Raw genomic sequence first — 22,068 nt, 5'->3', positions numbered from 1 at the left:
AGGAAAGAGGCTGCCTAAGTATAAAAGCAAACCAGAGCAGAACAAGGAGATGAAACTGAATTTTGACTGCCATTATTTGGACTCCTCGATTCAGCCATGCCTGAAGGCCTCTTGTCCTGCCTTTTCAGTAGGTGCACCAATGAATTTCCCCTCTCCTTTAAAGCCAGTTCAAGGGTTTGGGGGGATTTTTGTTGTTTGTTTGGGGGAGGAGGCATCCATTAGAAAAAGGGACAAATACAGCTCCTAAACCACCTTCAACTGGAGAAATTATGCTTCACTTTTCTATTTTATATATTAGGTTCAATTCAAACTGCTTTTAGGGGGAAAAAAAGGAGGTCTTTCTGCTAAAAACAAACACTGTGAAGCCATAGTTGGGGCCTCCTTTCACATGAGGAAGGCAAAGCTTCCAGGTGTAAGGGACTCACCCAAGGTCACCCTGCAAGTTCTGCCCGGAGCTGGGAGCCACTTCTCCGGGCTCCCAGGTGAATGCTGAGAAGAGCCTTGTCTTCCCAACAGGGAAGAGGCTCAGCGCCGGTCGCCTGACACGTATCAGGTGGTTGAGTGGGAGCCACACAGGACGGGGCGGGTGAGGCCAAGCCCCACGAGCTGTCTGTCCAGCAGCACTGGGCCGTCTGCACTCGCTCCTCACCTGCCGCAGGCCACTTGCCTGTGATGTCTGGCCGGTCGTCTATGAGAAGGTCGCCGGAGACCACGGTCTTGTCTCTGGTCAGCACGACCTGCTCCAGGAAGTCAGGGCCAAAGTGCTTCTCCACCCAGGCGTACTGCACGGTGAGCAGGCAGAGGGGAGAAAGTGCCGTCAGGCCTGGGCACAGACCCCGCCGGGGCCCCACGAGGGAGCGTGATCATCCCACTGGCCGCGGAGGAAACCGACTCTCAGGGAGACAGTGTGACCTGTCCGCGTCACAGTGCTAGGAAGCAGCAGATGCTCCCCAGCTCCGATCCTGCACAGCACCCCCTGGACACACGACCGATGACCTCCTCCTCCATGCAGCCCTCGCACGTGTGCATGCATAGACTGGGGACACAGGAACGGTGGGCGGGGACAAAGCTCAGACCCACTGAAACATGTCTGTAACTTGGGAAACTTGGGAAGTGCCCCCAGGAACTGTCTGCAGGCCCCTGATCTAGCCAGCCCACCTACCCTGCCAGGGTGAGCCAAGGATGGCTTTCTTCAGAAGTCGCTTGTAAACTGATTCTATAAGGCCACAGCATCTAAGGGACAGCATCTAAAGCAGATGGCAGGCGTGTGTCGTTGCTAAGGCCTAAAGGGGCAGGTGTGTCTCGGGAGCTGACAAAAAGTAGGTGACCTGGGGCGTAGTGACCTGAGGGGCGCAGTGACCAGTGGGGCACAGGGAGCCGGCTCGGCTGCTGCTGTCAGGGCTGTCCACATCCTGTCGCTTTCCCTGTGGGGTGTGGTCTTGATGGGGGGATGACCTCCCATAACAGAAGCAGAAAGGAATCCTGGCTGCTTCCTGCGGCCCTCCACCTCTCACCACGTCACTGCAGCCAAGCAGAGGGCAAGCTGCCTGAGCCCCACCACCAGGCTTTGTGGGTCAGCGGACACCATGAGGGGGCCTCGAGGACAGAGACAAGCACCCGCCCCGCCAGCCCGCAGTAGGGAGCTCCCCAGCAGGAACTTCAAGCTCCCGTTAGGACTATGGGTTTTCACCAGAGACCGATTTCAAGCAGTGGAGGGAAGAGATGCTTTTTTTCAAAATCCCCCTCTTGTTCTGCCTGGAGAACAACTAGAAACCACAGCACAGCTGGAAGGGGACCCCGGGCTTCAGAGGGAGCCATAAGGGCGGGGCAAGGCCTCCGTGGGCCCCCCCATGTGTGAAGTGAGGGATAAGGCCACAACTCTAGGCACTGCCTCTTTCTGCTGTAAGGGTGACTGTGCTAAGCCCCACAACAGCCCTATAAAGTCTCCTTCAAAGAGGGTCCAGCTACTGGGGGCAAAGTGGAGACACAGGCGGGCAGGCGGGCACACAGTGCCACAGAGCCCCTGCCATGCCTGCCGGGGGCAGCAGAGCTCAGAGTGGCCCTGCCTGCTGTTCCAGCTCCAACTTCCTGTCACCCCCTCCCTTTCTAGGTGCCCTCCTTTTGATTTCTCGACTGTTATGCTTTTTCCCGCCTAGCAGCTTCACACAGGATATTCCCTCTGACTGGAACACTGCCTGCCACATGTACACGTGCGCACATACACACACACGCACACACGTGCACACACACTCGTTCTCCCAGGCAAGTGAGCTCTTACTCCTTCTAACGCTGCCCCTTCTTCAGCCCTCCCTGACTTACCATCCTCTCACTGCTCTTCCTAGCAGGGGTTGCAGCTGTAGCTATGTATTTGTGTAATTATTTGTTTCACACCTATCTGCCTCACTTGAGTGTGAATTCCTTGAGGTCGGTCAGGGACATTGTCTCAATGAATACTAGCTGAATGACCAAACAAACCAAAAAACAGGCACCTGATAGGGAGGAATGGGTGAGTTCCCGCCAGCCCTGCCCAAGGGAGAGGATGCTCTGATTCTGAAGTCCTCGTGGCCACGTTTGCAGAGTGGCCCCTCGGCCACCTGCTGGCTACCAGGTGTGCCCCCTCTGCCTCTCTACGGCCCACTTCTGAGTTCCCCAAACATCCTTCTCCTCAATGACTCACCCAGCAGACAAAGGACCCAATGCTAGCCATCCTCTCAGGAAGACCATCAGGATGTCAGCAGTTATTATAAAATAATGGGGTTTCATCAGTGCACAAAACAGCTTAGTGAGGCTCAAGTCACTGTGCCCCAATTGGGTGGACAGTGGACAAGCTGCTCATCTGCACTGTCCACCAGGCAAGGTCAAGGACCTTCCCAGGTAGCATTCCAGGAGGAAGGGCACTGGAGGACCAGGCCAGGCACGCGGGATGGGCGTGCGTTATGGTGCGGAGGCTGGAACGGCCTAGGGCTAACGTTTCCAGCATGGCTGCTCCCTGGGCACTCATCTGCCATCAGCTCATTTAAGCGTCACAACAGTCTATTCTTTCCGTTATTCAACAAATATTTACAGAGCACCCACTGTGTGAGGTTCAGTTCTAGGAAGTGGAGAGAGAGATGATGGTACGTACGAGAGATGGAATCCATATTTCAGTGGGAGAAGACACACCACAGACAGACAAGCAATTTCCTGTGGAACAAGGGCTCAGAGGTAATAAAACAAAGAGCTAAGACAGAGGATGGCAAGAAAAGGCCTCTCTGAGAAGACACGCCTGTGACTGGAGCTGCGTGACACGGCAGAGCCTGGCGTTAAAGGTCTGAGAGAAGAACGTCGCATGCAGAGGGAACAACAAATCCCAGGGTGCTGCGACGCAGGAACAGGCTTTGGTGTCTGTGTGTGTGGCTGGAGCAGAGAGCAGGGGAGGAGGAGGGAGGGCGGAGGGAAGCGCTGGGCCGTTAAGAGTGAGGTTTCACACACCGTCTATGGAGAAGGACCACTTGTTTTCTTGTTTCAAGTTTCCAATTGATCGTGGACTGATATTTCTGTAAGATCTCAAACCCAGCCATGTGGTTGGATGCTGCACCCGTGTGAAACGGCCCCCAAAGTTTCCAATCACATACACCCAGTTTCTGCATCTCTGTTGGGCCAGCACCTGTCTGTAGACAAGTGGAGCAGCTCCAAACAACTGGTTTTGTTCAGGGAATGACACAACTAGACTTACATCTTTAAAGGGTCACGGGCGAAGAGATTCCGAACAGATAAAACAGCCGAGACAGAGAGGTTCAGCGAGGGGCAGAGCCTCCGTAAACACTGGCTTTGTGCCTCCAGCCACTGCCCAGGCCCCGTCTCACAGCCCCCCGTCTCATAGCCCCCCGTGACCCTACTTCCCCAGCCTCGCTGACCCCCAAGCCCCGCCCCCCCACAGGCTACAACCTAGTATGCCACTTCTAAGGCAGTGCTGGCTTTTCATCTTCGAATCTCTTCTTCAGCAAGTAGCCAGGCCTCAGCATAACAGAGCTCGCTCATGGGACTTCTGTAGGGATTAAGTGGGTAAATGTTCGTACAAGTCTTGGCGCGGCGCCTGGCGTGCAGAAAGCACTCAGGAAAGTGCTGGACAAAGAGTTCTAGCTTTCGGTTTTATGCTCCTCTCCTGCGGGTCTGCTGCATCTGAGCTGCAGGACCTCGGACGAGCCATTTAGCTCTCTAAGACTCAGCCTCCTCACAGTGCTGTGGGTCTCATTAAATGTGACACTCGGCGTAATGCCAGGCACGTAGTAAGTACTCAATAAATACTATAGCTAAACTTCCATAGCTTCAAACAACATAGAAAAGCTACTTGAACTAATAAATTTACAAAGTAGCAGGATACAAGGTCAATATACAAAACTCACTAGTGTTTCTATACAGTTGGATATTGAAATGAAACAAACAATACATTTATAATAGTGTCAAAAATATGAAACGGGCTGACTGTACCCTTAGAAATGGTTAAGATGGTAAATTTTGCTATGTGTACTTTACTATAATCTTTAAACATTTAGAAATAATTTTAAAATAAGCTCTATCTATGCAAAAACACATGAACTAGGAATAAATTCAACAAAATATGTGCCAGACCTGTATACTAAAAACTACAAATAATTGCTGAGAGGAAATTTTTAAAACCTAAATAAACAAAAATGTAACATGTTCATGGATCAGAAGATTTAGTTGTTAGGCTCTGCAGTTACGACGCAATCCCAATCAAATTCCAACCAGGCTTTTGTAGAAATTGACAAGCTGATTCTAAAATTTATATAGAAATACAAAGGACCTAGAATAGCCAAAACAATTTTTTAAATGAAGACTAACATTGGGAGAACTCAAATGAATTTCTATAAAAACTATGTTAAAAAGACTTACTATAAAATTTCAGTAACCAAGACAATGTGGTATTCGCATAAGGATATTTAGATCAAAGGAACAGAATATACTTAAGAAACAGACACAAGGTGCCAAGGTAATCTCAATAGCAGAAGGATGGGCTTTCCAACAGAAGAACAACTGGACATCCATGGGGGCAGGGGAACAGAAAAACCTCTGTTTTTAACTCCTACCATATATAAAGATGAACTCAAATAGGATAATAACCTAAATACAAAAATTAAAACTAACTGCTGCTCTCCAAAACACACTGTTAAGAAAATGAAAAGACAAGCCACAGACTGGGAGAAAATATTTGCAAAACACATTATCTAATAAAGAACTTGTACCTAGAATATATAAAGAACTCTCACAACTCAATACTAAGACAAACAACCCAATGAAAAATTATTCCGAAAATGTGAGTACTTCAATCAAAGAAGGTATATAGAGGGCAAATAAGCACATATGAGATGTTTAACATCATCAGTCATTAGGAAAATGCAAATCAAAACTACAGTTAGACGTAACTAGGTACCTACCAGAAGAGCTAAAATGAAAAAGACTGACAACATCAGAGGCAGAGAAGAGTGTGAAGCAAATAAACAGCTCATACACTGTTCGTGGGAACGCAAGGTGGGATCTCCGCTTTTAAAAAGTTTTCCAGTGGCTTATAACTTGACAAGTTAAATACACACTTACTACACAACCCAGCCATCCCACTCTAGGTAGTTACCCTAGAGAAGTGAGAAAGCCTATGTCCACCTAAACACATAGACATGAATGTTTATAGGAACTTTTTCACAAAAGCCAAAAGCTAGAAACAACCCAAATGTCCATCAACTGGCAAATGGATGAACAAATTGTGTCCATACAGCCATATGGCAGAATGCTACTCAGTAGTGACAAGGAATACACTACTGACACATGCAACAACAAGGATGAACCTCAAAAGTATTATGCTCAGTGAAGGCTGCATACTGTGTGCTTCCATTTGTACATTCTGGAAAAGACAGAACTATAGGAACGGAGATGGTATCAGTAGTTCACCCATACCAACCACACCCTGCAAGGGCGGGGAGGGAAGGACCTGACTGCAAAGAGACACAAAAGAGTGCTTTTTAAAAAACGACTTCATTTTTCAGAACAGTTTTAGGTTCACAGCAAAAGCACAGAGAGTTCCCAGAGGCCTCCCACCCCCAAACATGCACAACCTCCCCCATTGCTGACATCCTGAAACAATGGGGCATTTGCTACGTTCAATGAACCTGCAATGACATAGCATCATCACCCCAAGTCTATAGTTCACTTTAGGGTTCACTCTTGGTGTTGTACACTCTAAGGGTATGGACAAATGTATCCAGGCAGACTTCACTGCACTTCACAGATGTTGTGTTCATTACAAATTGAAGGCGAGACCCTCCACCAGCAGAAAGATTACAACTCGCTTTATTGTGGGTGGCCTGGAACTGCACCCGCAATGTCCCTGCGGTCTGCCTGTAATGACACGTACCACCATTATAGTCTCACAGAGAACAGTTTCACTGCCCTAAAAGGCCTGTGCTTTGCCTATTCAGCCCTGACACCATGGAACTTTTTCCTGTCTCCACAATTCTGCCTTTTCCAGAATGCCATACAGTTGGAATTATACAGCACGTGGCCTTTTCAGATTGGCTTCTTTCACTTAGAAATAGGCATCGAAGTTTCCTCCATTTCTTTTGGTGGCTTGATGGCTCACTTCTTCTTACGGCTTGATGGCTCATTTCTTTTCAGTGCTGAATAATAGTCCACTGTCTAGATGGACCAGTTTACTTATCCATCACCTACTGAAAGACGTCTAGTTGTTTCCAAGTTCTGCCAATCATGAATAAAGCTACAAACATCCTTGTGCAGGTTTTTGTGTGAACGTAAGTTTTCAACTCGTTTGGATAAATGCCAAAGAGCGTAATTGCTGGACCCTATGATAAGAGTATGTTTAGGTTTGTAAGAAACTGCCAAACTATATTCCCGAGTATATTCCCGAAAATGGCTGCACCATTTTGCATCCCCACCAGCAGTTAAATAAGGGTTCCTGTTACTCCACATCCTCGCCAACATTTGGTGCCATGAGTGTCCTGGATTTGGGCCATTCTAATAGGTATATAGTAGAATTTCACTGTTGTTTTAATTCGCATTTCCCTAATGACATATGATGCTGAGCATCCTTTCATATACTTATTTGCCATCTGTATATCTTCTTTGGTGAGGTGTCTGTTCAGATCTTTGGCCCATTTTTTAATCAAGCTGTCCATTTTCTTACTGCTGTGTTCTAAGAATTCTTTGTAAATCTTGGATAACAGTCCTCTATCAGTTGTGTCTTTTGCAAATACTTTCTCCCAATCTGTGGCTTGTCTTCACATTCTCTTGACAATGTCTTTTTCAGAGCAAAAGATTTTCATTTTAAAGAAGTTCAGTTTATGAATTCTTTCATGGATTGTGCCTTTGGTATTCTATCTAAAAAATCATCACTAGGCCATCTAGGTTTTCTCCTATGGTATCTTGGAGGAGCTTTGTTTTGTGTTTTACATTTAGGTCTATCTATGATCTCTTTTGAGTTGGTTTTTGTGAAAGGTATAAGATGTGTAAGGTTTGTGTCTGGATTCTTTTTTGCATATGGATGTACAGTTGTTCCAGCCCCATTTGTTGAAGTGTCTATCTTTGCTTCGTTGTATTGCTTTCAATCCTTATGAAAGACCCGGTGACTATATTTGTGTTGTTCTTTATCTGTACTCTATTCTGTTCCATTGATCTATTTGCCTCTTTCACTAATACCAACTGTCTTGATTACTGTAGCTTTACAGGAAGTCAAAGGCAGGGAGCGTCAGTCCTCCAACTTTGCTCGTCTCAGTCAATATTGTGTGGGCTATTCTGGGTTTTTTGCCTTTCCATATAAACTTTATAATCAGTTTTGTCAATATCCACAAAATAACTCACTGGAATTTTGACTGAATTGGATCAGGTTGGGAAGAACTGACATCTTGACAATATGGTCTTCCTATCCATGGAAAATCTCTCCATTTATTTGGTTATTATTTGATTTCCTTAATCAGAGTTTTGTAGTTTTGCTCATAAAGATCTTGTACAGACTTTCTTAGGTTTATATGTATTTCATTTTTGGGATGCTAATGTACATGGCATCGTTTTTAACTTCAAATCCGCTTGTTCATTGATGGTATATAGGAAAAGTGATCGACTTACATGTTGGCCTTGTATCCTGCAACCTTGCTATAATCGCCAATTAATTCTAGAAGAGATCTTTTTTCTTTCTTTCTTTCTTTTAGGTAAATTCTCTCAGATTTCTGCATAGATGATCATGTCATCTACAAACGAAGTTTTATGTCTTTCAGAATCAGTGTATTTTTCACTTCCTTTTCTTGTCTTATTTCAATAGCCAGGACTTCCAATATAGTGCTGAAAAGGAGTGGTGAGAGGCGACATCCTTGCGTCATTGCTGATCTTAGCAGAAAAGCTTCTATTAAGTTACGATGTTAGCCATAGGTTGTTTGTAGATATCCTTTATCAAATTGAGAAAATTCCTCTCTATTCCTAGTTTGCTGATAGTCTTATCATGATGGGTATTGAATTTCATCAAATGCTTTTCTGCATCTATTCACAAGATCATGTGATTTTTTTCATCTTCAGCATGATGATTACATTAATTGATTTTCAAATGTTCTTACATGCCTGGGATAAATCTCACTTGGTCATGGTGTATAATTATTTTTTATACCATATTTCCCCGAAATAAGACCTAATCTGAAAATAAGCCCTAGCATGATTTTTCAGAATGTGCATAATAAGCCCTACCCCAAAAATAAGCCCGTTAAGATCGTCAGCCAGACAGATGCATTTAGTACATCCGTTGCAACACACGACGGACGTACTGAATTATAAAATAATAATATTAATATATAATGAAACATAAATAAATATTGACATTAATACTTAAACAATGATACAAATTATAATTCAGTATTTGTAAATACCCAAGCAGACGCCTTTGGATGAGAGATAAACACCTATGTAAACAGATGAACTCGAGACTTATCGCCAAATGACCAATCAGAATACAGACACAACACACAATAATGAACAGACGTGGTTGTGTCTAATATGAATCTTCATAATTAATACATCGTGTGTTGTGATGGACATACTTAATGCACTTGTGTGAAATAAAGAAACATTTCCTGAATTTTGGTGTCTGCAATTTTTTGTCACTTTTGTGTGGACCGTCATTCTTAACTGGCATCATTTTTGTTGCCACTCCTGTCTCATAAGTCTTCAATTAACACTTGATCTACCGGTAGATTTCAAGGGAATAATATTTTGACCCCCAGACAAGATGAGTGCAAAAAGAAAGAGCTATTCCATCGAGTACAAGAAAGGAATCATGGCGGACTCTCGGGGCAAGAATCTTATGGCTTTCTGCAAAGAGAAGTTGGATTTCCAAATGGTCCGAAAATGGCGAGCAGAGTACGATAACGTCAGTCAAAAGACGGATGAGGGAAATGCTAAGAAGCGCAAGTGTGGATCACGTCAGCAACCATTATTTCCTGAGCTGGAAGACATCATCTGTGAATGGATTGCAAAGGCGCTCCTGGTTGGTTGTGTGCAGGGTTGATATTCAAGCATTTGCCCTTGCAATGGCACCACAGTTAGAAATATCCCCAGAAGAATTCAAAGCATCACAACACTAGCTGGATGGCTTCCTTCAGCGATATGAACTGCCTCTAAGATCGACAACACTGTTCAAGCTGGAAGATACTGAAGTTATTAAACGTGCACTTGCATTCAAGTCCTTTGTTGATGGCATCGACTTTTCTAAATACCAACTCTCCAACATGATTGCTGTGGATGAAACTGCAGTGTTTATGGGCCAAGAATCTCAAACGACAATTGATCAAACGACAAATCATCAATCTACATTCCCTCCACTGGTTATGAAAGTGCACGTGTTACCTGTATTTTGGCAATTCATCTGGATGGAAAGAAAGCCCCACCTCTAATCATCACTAAGGGCAAGAAAGATAAGGTTGAAATTGTTCAGGCCATTTATGTTCTTGAAAACGAAAAAGCCTGGTACACACAAGCAGTTATAAGGAAGTGGGTTGATTTAATGCTGCCACTTGTTTTGCAAGGTGGCCAAAGAGGTCTGCTAGTCTGGGATTCAGCCAGCACTCAATGCGCTGAAGACATGAAGAACTTCCTGGTGGAGAGAAGAACAGATCAAATAATAATTCCCGCAGGATTGACTGCCTATCTCCAGACTCTTGATATTGCAATACAATCCATTCAAGGACCACTTGTGCAAGGAAATCAATGACTACACTAAAAATAGAATGGAGAGAAATCAGCGTGGAAACTTTGTGAAGCCTTGCCTGCAAGAGGTCGTGACTTGGGTGAAGAATTCATGGGATAAAATCACGGACAGCTGTGTTGCCAGTGCACTATGGGCAGGCTACATGGACAAGAAGTGCTCATTTAAGGAGAGCTCTATTGCTGGACATGAGAGATTGGGGTCAATGGTTGTATAGGAAATGGAGTCGCAAGAAATTCAAGCCGGAATTCGGGGTTTGGAGAGTTATGACAATGTTCCAGAAGAAGATGACATGACTATTTGAATAAATGTAGATTGTTGTACATGAATAAATGAATAAATATAGAAAGCTGGACGTGAGAAAAATAAGACATCCCCTAAAAATAAGCCCTAATGCACCTTTTGGAGCAAAAATTAACATAAGACCTGGTACTATTTTCGAGGAAATACAGTACATTGTTGGATTCAACTTGCTAATATTTTGTTGAGGATTTTTACATCTATGACAGATAAGTTGGGAAGTTTTCCCTCTACATCTATCTTCTGGAAGAGATTGTAGAAAATTGGTATAATTTATTTGTTAAAAGTTTGGTGGAATTCACCAGTAAATCCATCTAGGCCTGATGCTTTGTTTTGGAAAGTTATTAATTACTGATCTCTTTAATAGATACAAATACTCCTTATCATGGGGTTATGTCTAGATAAACCCATTTTAAGTTGAAAATCTTAAGTACATTCTTAAGTCAAAATGCATCTAATACTACAAAAATACATTTAAGGTGTAGAGTAGTGATTGTTTACTCTTGTGATCACATAGCTGAGAACTCCACTGCCCAGAGAGTATCATACCACAGACTGCTAGCCCGGGGAAAATATCAAAATTTGAAGTACAGTTCCTACTAAATATGTATTGCTTTACCATCATAAAGTCAAAAAAATCGTAAGTCAAACCACTGTAAGCCAGGAACCATCTGTATAGGCCTAGTGATATTGTCCATTTATTCTTGTGTGAATTTTAGCTGATGGTGTCTTTCAAGGAATTGGTAGATTTCATCTAGGTTATCAAATTTGGGGGCACAGAGTTCATAGTATTCCTTTATTATTCTTTTAATATCCACAGGATCTATAGTGATGTCTCTTCTTTCATTTCTGATATTAGCAGTTTGTGTCTTTTTTTTCTTAGTCTGGCTAGAGGCTTACTGATTTTATTGCTCTTTTCAAAGAACCAGCTTTTGCTTTTGTTGTTTTTCTCTATTGATTTCTTGTTTTCAATTTAAATGATTTTTGCTCTAAGTTGTAGTATTTCCTTTCTTCTGCTCACATTAGATTTAATTTACTCTTCTCTTTCTAGTTTCCTAATGTGGAAGCTTAGAGCATTGATTTTAGATCTTTCTTATTTTTTAATACATGCATTCAATGCTATAAGTTGCCCTCAAAGCACTACTTTTGTTGCATCCCATGTGTTGATAAGTTGTATTTTCATTTTTATTTACTTCTAGGTGTTTTACATTTCCTGCTGGGATGCTTCTTTGACCCATGTGTTATTTAGAAGTGTGTTGTTTAATTACCAAGTAATTTTTGGATTTTCCAGATATCTTTCTATTATTGATGTATACATCAATTCTGTTGTGGTATGAGAACATATATTGTATGATTTCTATTATTTTAATTTTTGTGTTTTATGGCCCAGAAAATGGTCACTCTTAGTGAATGTTCCATGCGAGCATAAGAGGAATTTGTGTTCTGCTGTTGTTGAATAGTCTTTAGATGTCAATTATGCCCAGATGGTACTGTTCACTTCAACCATGTCCTTATTTTTAAGTCTGTCCATTTCTGATAGAGGAGTGTTGAAGTCTCCAACTGTAATAGTGGCTTCATCTATTTCTCTTTGCAGTTCTAACAGTTTTGTGTTTGTGTGTGTGTGTGTGTGTGTGTGTGTGTGTGGTTTTTTTAAAGATTTTATTGGGGAAGGGGAACAGGACTTTATTGGGGAACAGTGGGTATTTCCAGGACTTTTTCCAAGTCAAGTTGTTGACCCTTCAACAGTTGTGGAGGGCGCAGCTCAGCTCCAGGTCCAGTTGCCGTTGTTAGTTGCAGGGGGCACAGCCCACCATCCCTTGCAGGAGTCGAACTGGCAACCTTGTGGTTGAGAGGACACGCTCCAACCAACTGAGCCATCCGGGAGCTCAGTGACAGCTTAGCTCAAGGTGCCGTGTTCAATCTTAGTTACAGGGGGCAGAGCCCACCATCCCTTGCGGGACTCGAGGAGTTGAACTGGCAACCTTGTGGTTGAGAGCCCACTGGCCCACGTGGGACTCGAACTGACAGCCTTCAGAGTTAGGAGCACGGAGTTCCAACCACCTGAGTTCTAACAGTTTTTGCCTCATGTTATTTTTGTGTTCTGTTGTTAGGCACATACACATTAAGGACTGTCACGTCTTCTTGGAAAACTGATCCCTTTATCATTTTATATAATGTCCTTCTTTATCCCTGATAATTTTCCTTGGTCTGAAGTCTGTTCAGAAATTAATATGGCTACTCTCACTTTCTTTTGACCATTGTTAGCATAGTATATCTTTTTCCCATCCTTTATTTTTAATCCGTATGTGTCTTTATATGTAAAGTGTGTTTCTTACAGACAACACATATTTGGTCTTGTTTTTTGATCCATACCAACAATCTCTATCTTTTACTTGGTGTATCTGGACCATTCACATCAAAGTGATTATTGATATAGTTAGATTAATATCTACCATATTTGTTACTGATTTCTATTTGTTGCCCTTGTTATCTGTTCCTATTTTTGTCTTCCACTCTTTTTCTACCTTTTGTGGTTTTAATTAAGCATTTTACATGATTCCACTTTCTATCCTTTCTTAGCATATCATGAAGCATTTGCTTTTTAAAAACTCTTTTTAGTGGTTGCCCTAGAGTTTACAATATACATGTACAATTAATCCAAGTCCACTTTCAAATTACAGTACACTGCTTCGCAAGTAATGCAAGTACCTTATAATAACAAAATATTCCTAATTTCTCCCTCCCATCCCTTGTATCACTGAGGTCACTCATTTCACTTACATAGAAGTTTTAACCATCAAATATATTGTTGCTAATATTCTGAGCAAACTGTTAGATCAATTAAAAATAAGAAAAATAAAAGTTTTTATTTTACCTTCACTTATTTATTCTCTAATGTTCTTTCTGTTTTGCTTTAGATCTGAGTTTCTGACTTGTATCTTTCTCCCTCCCTCTGAAGAACTTTTTTTTTTTTTTTTACGTTTCTTTCAAGGCAGGTCTACTGGCAACAGATGCTTTCAATTTCTGTTTGTCTGAGAAAGTCCATGTTGAAGAATAATTCCACAGGATACAGAATTGTAGATAGGTGGAATTTTCTCTCAACATTTTAAATATTTCACTCCACTTTCTTGCTTGCATGGTTTCTGAGAAGTCAGATGTAACTCTTATCTTTGTTATTGGTAAGGTGTTTTTTTACTTGGTGTTCTCTGAGCTTCCTGGACTTGTGATTTGGTGTCTGACATTAATTTGGGGGAAATCCTCAGTCATTGCTTCAGGAATTTCTCTGTTTCTTTTTTTTTTTTAAGCCTTCTGGTATTCATATTACATATATGTTATGTCTTTTGTAGTTGTTTGTTTTTCAGTCTTCTTTTCTTTTTGCCTTTCAGTTTTGGAGGTTTTTATTGTGATATCTTCAAGCTCAGAGATTCTTTCCTCAACCATGTCCAATCTACTTAATGAACCCATCAAAGGCATTCTTCATTTCTGTTATAGTGTTTTAGATCTCTAGCATTTCTTCTTGATTCTTTCTTAGAATTTCTATCTCTCTACTACATTATCCATCTGTTCTTGTAAGCTGTATACTTTTTCCATTAGAATTCTCAGCATATTAATTATTATCTAATTATATTATAGTCTAATGATTAATTAATTATAGTCTAATAATTCCAACTTTGCCATGTCTGGTTCTGATGCTTGTCTCTTCAAACTGTGTTTTTTGCCTTTTGGTTTGTCCTGTAATTTTTTCTTGATACTTATACACAATGTACCAGGTAAAAGTAATGTGATGGTGAGGTGTGTGAAGAGGGCATGTGTTCTATAAGCCTATGATTAGGTCTCAGTCTTTTTTTCTCATTTTGGTCTGATATTGAAGTGTCTCTATATTTCTCAAGACTAATGTTTTACTGGATGAAAGCTTGGATTGAAAAAAAAGTGAAATGGACTTATTCTATAGAATCAAAATTTAGATTTTTAAATTATTAGTAGTAATTATGTGAATGGGCATGTTTTTTATTTCAAAATCAGAAAGTTGAAGAAAACACTTTTGTATGACATGAAACTGCACAAGAGAATATTTGAGCTCTGGAATGGGAGAGGTTTTGGTTTCTGAAATAGGGAAAAAGATAAAGTCTAATACATTATAACATAACTATATGAAAATGTACATTTCACAGGTCAAAACTATAGAGGCTGTATGAAGGGAAGCCATCTCTGAAACCTCACTTACCTAAAGTGTATGACCATCCTGACTACAACAATGCAGTGTTGGGCCTGGTGACCTCTCCAACCAAGGATCTGTTTCAAAAGGCAGTAATATGAGATGACGTGGAAACCTTATTCGTAAAATGCAGGTATTCACCCTTTTGGGGTTTTCATGAGGATTAAATGAATGAATTAATATGATACGTTTAAAATAGTACCTGGCTCATAGTAATTAACTCTTTTAAGTGTTAGTTCTTACTTTATTTTTATTGCTGAGGAACTTGTTCTGGCAAATATTTTTCCATGACATAAAAAGGTTGGCATTATACAGAATATCTCGAAGATATTGCACATTCAGATCCAGACCACAACAATAAAACAATTATTGCAATAAAACGAGTTGCAATGTTTTTTGTTAGTGGAGGGTCTTGCCTTCAGTTTGTAAAAAAAAAAAAAATGCAACATCTGTGACACACAATAAAGTGAAGCACAATAAAATGAGTTATGGCTGTACTCACAAACATCAAAGTCCTCCTTATGGCCTGTCTCAAGTCATATCTTGACGTATGTCAAAAACAGCAAGGGCTTTAGTGAAATAAAAATAAATATGCCATTACTCATTTCACTGTTTATTAATTATATTATTTTGGACAATTTACTTGTTGCCTAAGACTTTTTCTTTTTTACCATCTATCTATATGTACTACTATTTTTTCTACTTAGGTATAATTGACATACAACATTATAGTTTCAAGCGTCCAACATTATGATTGAATATTTGTATATATTGAGAAATGATCACCGCAATAAGTCTAATTAACATACATCACTATATATGAGTATAGTACAAATTTTTTTCTCGTGATGAAAACTTTTAAGATCTACTCTCTCTTGCACAATACAGTATTATTAACTATAGTCACCAAATCGTACATTACATCCCCAGGACTTATTTATTTTATGACTGTAAGTTTGTACCTTTTGACCCCCTTCACTCATCCCTACCCCCAACCCCCACCTCTGGTAATCACCAATCTTTTCTCTGTATCCACGAGTTAAAGGGTTGTTGTTTTTGGTCTGTCTCTTTGTTTAGATTGCACATATAAGTGAGATCATACGATATTTGTCTTTCTCTGTCTGACTTATTTCAATAATGCGCTCACAGTCCATCCATGTTGTTGCAAATGTTAAGATTTCCTTCTTTTTTATGGCTGGATAATATTTCTGTGCGTGTGTGCGCACATGTGTGTGCACGCATGTATACATTTTGTATGTATGCAGTGCACATAGGGGAGCATATATCTTCTCAAGTTAGTGCTTTTCTTTGGATAAATACTCAGAAGTGGAATTGCTGGATCATAAGGTAGTTCTATTTTTAATATTTTTGAGGAACCTCCATACTGTTTTCCACAGTGGCTGCACCAAGTCACCACCCCACCAACAGTGCACAAGGTTCCCTTTTCTCCACATCCTCACCAGCACTTGTGAGTTCTTGTCTTTTTGATAAGCCATTCAAAAGGTGTGAGGTGGTATCTCACCGTGGTTTTGATTTGCATTCCCCCTAATTATTAGTGATGTTGAGCACCTTTTCACGTACCTGTTGGTCATTTGTATGTCTTTGTTGGCAAAATGTCTATTCAGAACGTCTGCCCATTTTTTAAATTGGATTATTTGATCTTTTTGATTTTTTTTTTTTTTTTTGCTATTGAGTTGTATAAATTCTTTATGTATTTTGGGTAATGACCCCTTACCAGATATGCGATTTACAAATCCCTTCTCCCATTGTATTTGTTGCCTTTTCATTTGTTGATGGTCCCCTTTGCTGTGCAGGTCTGTTTCTTAGTGAGTCAACGCTTCTGGTCTGTGAACTTCCCCAGTGCTTCCCGGTTGATTTCCCCGCGTCAGGTGGGACAGGATGGCTAGAGGGGCTAGAGCTGGGCATTTCCTTCCCCTAGATCACTTAGCCTCTGAAAAAACTCTAGCAAGTTAGGCTCTGATACAACTACTTCTCTGGAAGGCGGGCCTTGTTAAGAAGAATAGACTATTCTGGCATATTTCAAAATAGTTACTTTTTTCCTCTTGCTGCTAGAAGCACAATTTGATTCTTTTCCTAAACTTTACTGTGAGAACCTGATAGAGCTCCTGAAAGTAAAACTCATAAAAAGTGTGGGGGACCCATAACTGGGCCCACAGAAGAGTGCTTTGGGGTGTGGGAATGTTCTGCCTTGATTAGTGGTGCTTAGCCTTTAAGGAGCTCAGCTTCATTGAGTTTCATTACATCTTCATAAACCTGATACCAAAAAGTAATAAGGGCACTTTTTAAGGCTTTTGAGTGTTCTGCCAAATTGCTAACCAGAAAGGTTGTATCAGTTTATTTATTTCCATTTATTTATACTGGTTTCTCCAAATCTTTACTGACACTAGTTATATAATTTTAAAATGGTTATCATTCTAATAGGTAAAATCATTTCTTTTTTTTCAAGAAAGAAAATCAAGTCTCATTTCTTTACTAACAAAGTTAAGTAATCTGTGCATATGTTCACTGTCTGTGGTTTTGTACTTTCAGGGGACTTTCTATTCACATCCATGCCCCTTTCTCTAAGGCATGTTCACCGTTTCCCATTGGTGTAAGGAGTCGTCCCCATGATGAGTGCTCAGCCCATTTGGGCCTGTCTTGGCTTAGGTCCTCACTATATTCCACCTGGATCACTGAAGGAGGCTCCATGTGGCCTGCGGGCTGGGGTGGAGTCCGCCACGTGACCCCCCACAAGGCTGCAGGGAGTTTTCCGAAACACCAGTGGAGTAACACAGCTTTGCTTAAAAACCTGGCAAAGGCTTCTCAGTACCTGTAGCTTGGACTGCAAACTCCTGATTACAAAAGGCCCTGCCTGCTTATCCAGCTCATCTCTAGCCTCTGCCACCTCTTGCCACCCCCACCTCAAAAGGTCTCCCTTAGGCCTCTTTGTGTTTGCACATGCTATTTCCAACATCCAGAACTCAGTCTCCCCACTTCTTTGCCTACTCATTCCCATAAACTGATTCATGTCTTACTTTCCCCAAGACGTCTGCCTGGCTTCCTCCTCCTGTGACCACAGAGCCTGTGACACAGTGACAACCAGCTGACTACCACACTGTCATCAGCTCCTGAAAGCAGAAATGAAGTGTTTTTTAATTATAGCAGGTGATCAGTAAACGTTTGCTAAATGAATAAATTTATTAGCTCCTTAAATTTTAAAAAAAATGGCCTATGTTTTTTATTTGAGGTTAAACGAAGGGGTTCAATTCTGGGGTAGAAAGAAACACATCCAAATTTTAACAGTGTTTCTATCGCTAGGTGGTAGGATCAGAGAAGTGGGGTTTTGTTGCTTTTTTCTTTCGTTTATTTATTTATTTATTTATTTATTTATTTATTTATTGGGGTGACAATTGTTAATGAAATTACATAATTTCAGGTGTACAATTCTGTATTACATCATCTATAAATCCCATTGTGTGTTCACCACCCAGAGTCAGTTCTCTTTCCATCACCATATATTTAAGCCCCCCTGACCCTCAGCTCCCACCCCCACAACCCTTACCCTCTGGTAACCACTATTGTCTGTGTCTATGAGTTTTTGTTTCTCATTTGTTTGTCTTGTTCTTTTGTTGTTTTTGGTTTATATACCATATATCAGTGAAATCATAGGGTTCTCTGCTTTTTCTGTCTGATTTATTTCGCTTAGCATTATACTCTCAAGATCCATCCATGTTGTCACAAATGTTCCTGTATCACCTTTCCTTAACGCCAAATAGTATTCCATTGTGTATATATACCACAACTTCTTTATCCATTCATCTATCGAAGGACATTTTGGTTGTTTCCATGTCTTGGCCACCGTAAACAAAGCTGCAATGAACATTGGAACACACGTGTCTTTATGTATAAATGATTTCAAATTTTTTGGGTAGATACCCAGGAGAGAGATTGCTGGGTCATATGGTAATTCTAGTTGTTAATTTTTTGAGGAACCTCTACACTGCCTTCCATAGCGGTTGCACCAGTCTGCATTCCCACCAACAGTGTATGAGGGTTCCTTTTTCTCCACAGCCTCTCCAACACTTGTTACTATTTGTCTTGTTGATGATAGCCATTCTGACTGGGGTGAGGTGATATCTCATTGTGGTTTTTATTTGCATTTCTCTGATGATTAATGATGTTGAGCATTTTTTCATACGTCTATTTGCTATTTGTAAGTCCTCTTTGGAGAAATGTCTCTTCAGGTCCTCTGCCCATTTTTCAATTGGGTTGTTTGTTTTTTTGTTGTTGAGTTTCATGAGCTCCTTGTATATTTTGGATATTAGCCCCTTATCAGAGGAACTGTTTGCAAAAATCTTCTCCCATTCAGTCAGTTGCCTCTTTATTTTGTCCATGGTTTCTTTTGCTGTGCAGAAACTTTTAAGTTTCATATAGTCCCATTTGTTTATTTTAGCTTTTACTTCCATTGCCTTTGGAGTCAAATTCATAAAATGCTCTTTGAACCCAAGTTCCATAAGTTTAGTACCTATGTTTTCTTCTATGCAGTTTATTGTGTCAGGTCTTATGCTTAAGTCTTTGATGCATTTTGAATTAATTTTGGTACATGGTGACAGATAACAGTCCAGTTTCATTCTTTTGCACGTGGCTATCCAATTCTCCCAGCACCATTTATTGAAGAGGCTGTCTTTCCTCCATTGTATGTTTTTAGCTGTTTTGTCAAAAATTATCTGTCCATATTTATGTGGTTTTATTTCTGGGTTCTCAATTCTATTCCATTGGTCTATGTGTCTGTTTTTCTGCCAATACCATGCTGTTTTGATTATTGTAGCCCTGTAGTACAAGCTAAAGTCAGGCAATGTGATACCTCCAGCATTGTTCTTTTTTCTTAAGATTGCTTTGGCTATTCGGAGTCTTTTGTGATTCCAAACAAATCTGATGATTTTTTGTTCTATTTCTTTAAAAAATGCCATTGGGATTTTGATGGGGATTGCATTAAATCTGTATATTGCTTTCGGTAATATGGCCATTTTAACTATGTTGATTCTTCCAATCCATAAGCATGGAATGTCTTTCCATCTCTTTGTGTCTTCTTAAATTTCTTTCAAAAATGTCTTATAGTTTTCAGCATATAAATCCTTCACATCCTTGGTTAAGTTTATTCCTAGGCATTTTATTCTTTTTGCTGCAACTGCAAAGGGAATTGTTTTTTGTATTTCTTTTTCTGAGATTTCATTGTTAGTATATAGGAATGCAATGGACTTTTGTACGTTGATTTTGTAGCCAGCAACTTTACTGTGTTCGTTGATTGTTTCTAACAGCTTTTTGGTGGAGTCTTGAGGGTTTTCTATATATAGCACCATGTCATCTGCAAAGAGTGACAGTTTAACTTCTTCATTCCCAATTTGGATGCCTTTTATTTCTTTCTCTTGCCTGAAGGCTCTGGCAAGGACTTCCAACACTATGTTGAAAAGCAGAGGTGATAGGGGACAGCCCTGTCGTGTTCCTGAACGTAGAGCAAAGGGCTTCAGTTTTTCACCATTAATTATGAGATTAGCTGAGGGCTTGTCATAGATGGCCTTTATTATGTTAAGGTATTTTCCTTCTATACCTATTTTATTAAGTGTTTTAATCATAAATGGATGTTGTATCTTGTCAAATGCTTTTTCTGCATCAATTGATATAATCATATGATTTTTCTCCTTTATTTTGTTTATGTGATGTATCACATTAATGGATTTGCGGATGTTGAACCATCCTTGTGCCCCTGGGATGAATCCCACTTAGTCATGATAAATAATCTTTTTAATGCATTATTGTATTCGATTTGCTAAAATTTTGTTTAGGATTTTTGCATCAGTATTCATCAGAGATATAGGTCTGTAGTTTTCTTTTTTTGTGTTGTCCTTACCAGGTTTTGGTATCAGGGTAATGTTGGCCTCATAAAATGAGTTAGGGAGTACTGACTCTTCTTCAATTTTTTGGAAGAGTTTGAGCAGGATTGGTATTAGATCCTGTTTGAAGGTTTCGTAGAATTCACTAGTGAAGCCATCTGGTCCTGGACTTTTGCTTTTGGGAAGGTTTTGGATGACTGATTCAATTTCTTTACTGGTGATCGGTCTGTTTAGATTTTCCAATTCCTCATGGTTCAGCCTTGGAAGGCTATATGTTCCTAAGAACTTGTCCATTTCTTCTAGGTTATTGAATTTGGTGGTATATAGTCCTTCACAGTATTCTTGCATGATCCTTTGTATTTCTGTGGTGTCCGTGATAACTTCCCCTTTTTCATTTCTGATTTTGTTAATTAGTGTCTTCTCTCTTTTTATCTTAGTGAGTCTAGCCAAGGGTTTGTCGCTTTTATTAATTTTTTCAATGAACCAGCTCTTTGTCACATTAATTTTTTCTATTGTCTTTTTGTTCTCTATTTCATTGAGCTCTGCTCTGATTTTTGTTATTTCCTTTCTTCTGCTGACCTTGGGTTTCACTTGTTCTTCTTTTTCTAGTTCGTTAAGGTGTAACATGAGCTTATTTATTTGGGATTTTTCTTGTTTCCTGAGATAAGCCTGTAATGATACACATTTCCCTCTTAAAACTGCTTTTACTGAATTCCAAAAATTTTGGTAGGATGTATTTTCATTGTCATTTGTTTCTATGTATCTTTTGATTTCTCCTCTAATTTCTTCTTTGACGCAGTCGTTCTTTAAAAGTATGGTTTTTAATCTCCATGTAGTTGTGTTTTCTCCTGCTTTCTTTTCGCAGTTGATATCCAATTTCAAAGCCTTGTGATCAGAGAATATGGTTGATATGATTTCAATCTTCTTAAATTTGCTGAGGCTGCTTTTATGTCCCAATATATGGTCTATCCTTGAGAATGTTCCATGTACACTCGAAAAGAATGTATAGTCTGATGTTTTAGGATGAAGTGCTCTATATATGTCAATGATATCCATTTCATCTAATGTGTCATTTAGGGCTGCTATTTCGTTATTTATTTTCTGTTTGGATGATCTATCCATAGCTGTCAATGATGTATTTAAGTTCCCTAGTATAATTGTGTTTTGGTCAATTTCTTCCTTTAGTTCTGTTAGTAGTTGCTTGGTATATTTCGGTGCTCCCTGATTGGGGACATAAATACTGATGACTGTTATGTCTTCTTGTTGTATAGTCCCCCTTTACCATTATGAAATGTCCATCTTTGTCTCTTGTTATCTTTTTCACCCTGAAGTCTGTTTCATCTGATATCATTATGGCTACACCTGATTTTCTCTGGGTACCATTTGCTTGGAGTGTCAATTTCCAC

The 22,068-nt window shown here is 40.3% G+C and overlaps 1 protein-coding gene across 1 annotated transcript in view; it reads right to left on the bottom strand.

The window, feature by feature from the left end:
- NT5M (5',3'-nucleotidase, mitochondrial) overlaps positions 1-22,068 on the bottom strand; it is a gene marked incomplete at its 5' end in the record, with an annotated part of 56,880 nt that overhangs the window by 15,260 nt on the left and 19,552 nt on the right. Inside the window, one exon of the mRNA XM_081028944.1 lies at positions 668-782. Within this exon, the coding sequence (XP_080885070.1) occupies positions 668-782 (115 nt within the window). The remainder of the gene's footprint in view (positions 1-667; positions 783-22,068) is intronic.

This window comes from Rhinolophus hipposideros (assembly GCF_964194185.1).
Source record: "Rhinolophus hipposideros genome assembly, chromosome: 20".
NCBI classification, from domain to species: domain Eukaryota; kingdom Metazoa; phylum Chordata; class Mammalia; order Chiroptera; family Rhinolophidae; genus Rhinolophus; species Rhinolophus hipposideros.
This window is presented reverse-complemented; position numbering and strand designations above follow the sequence as displayed.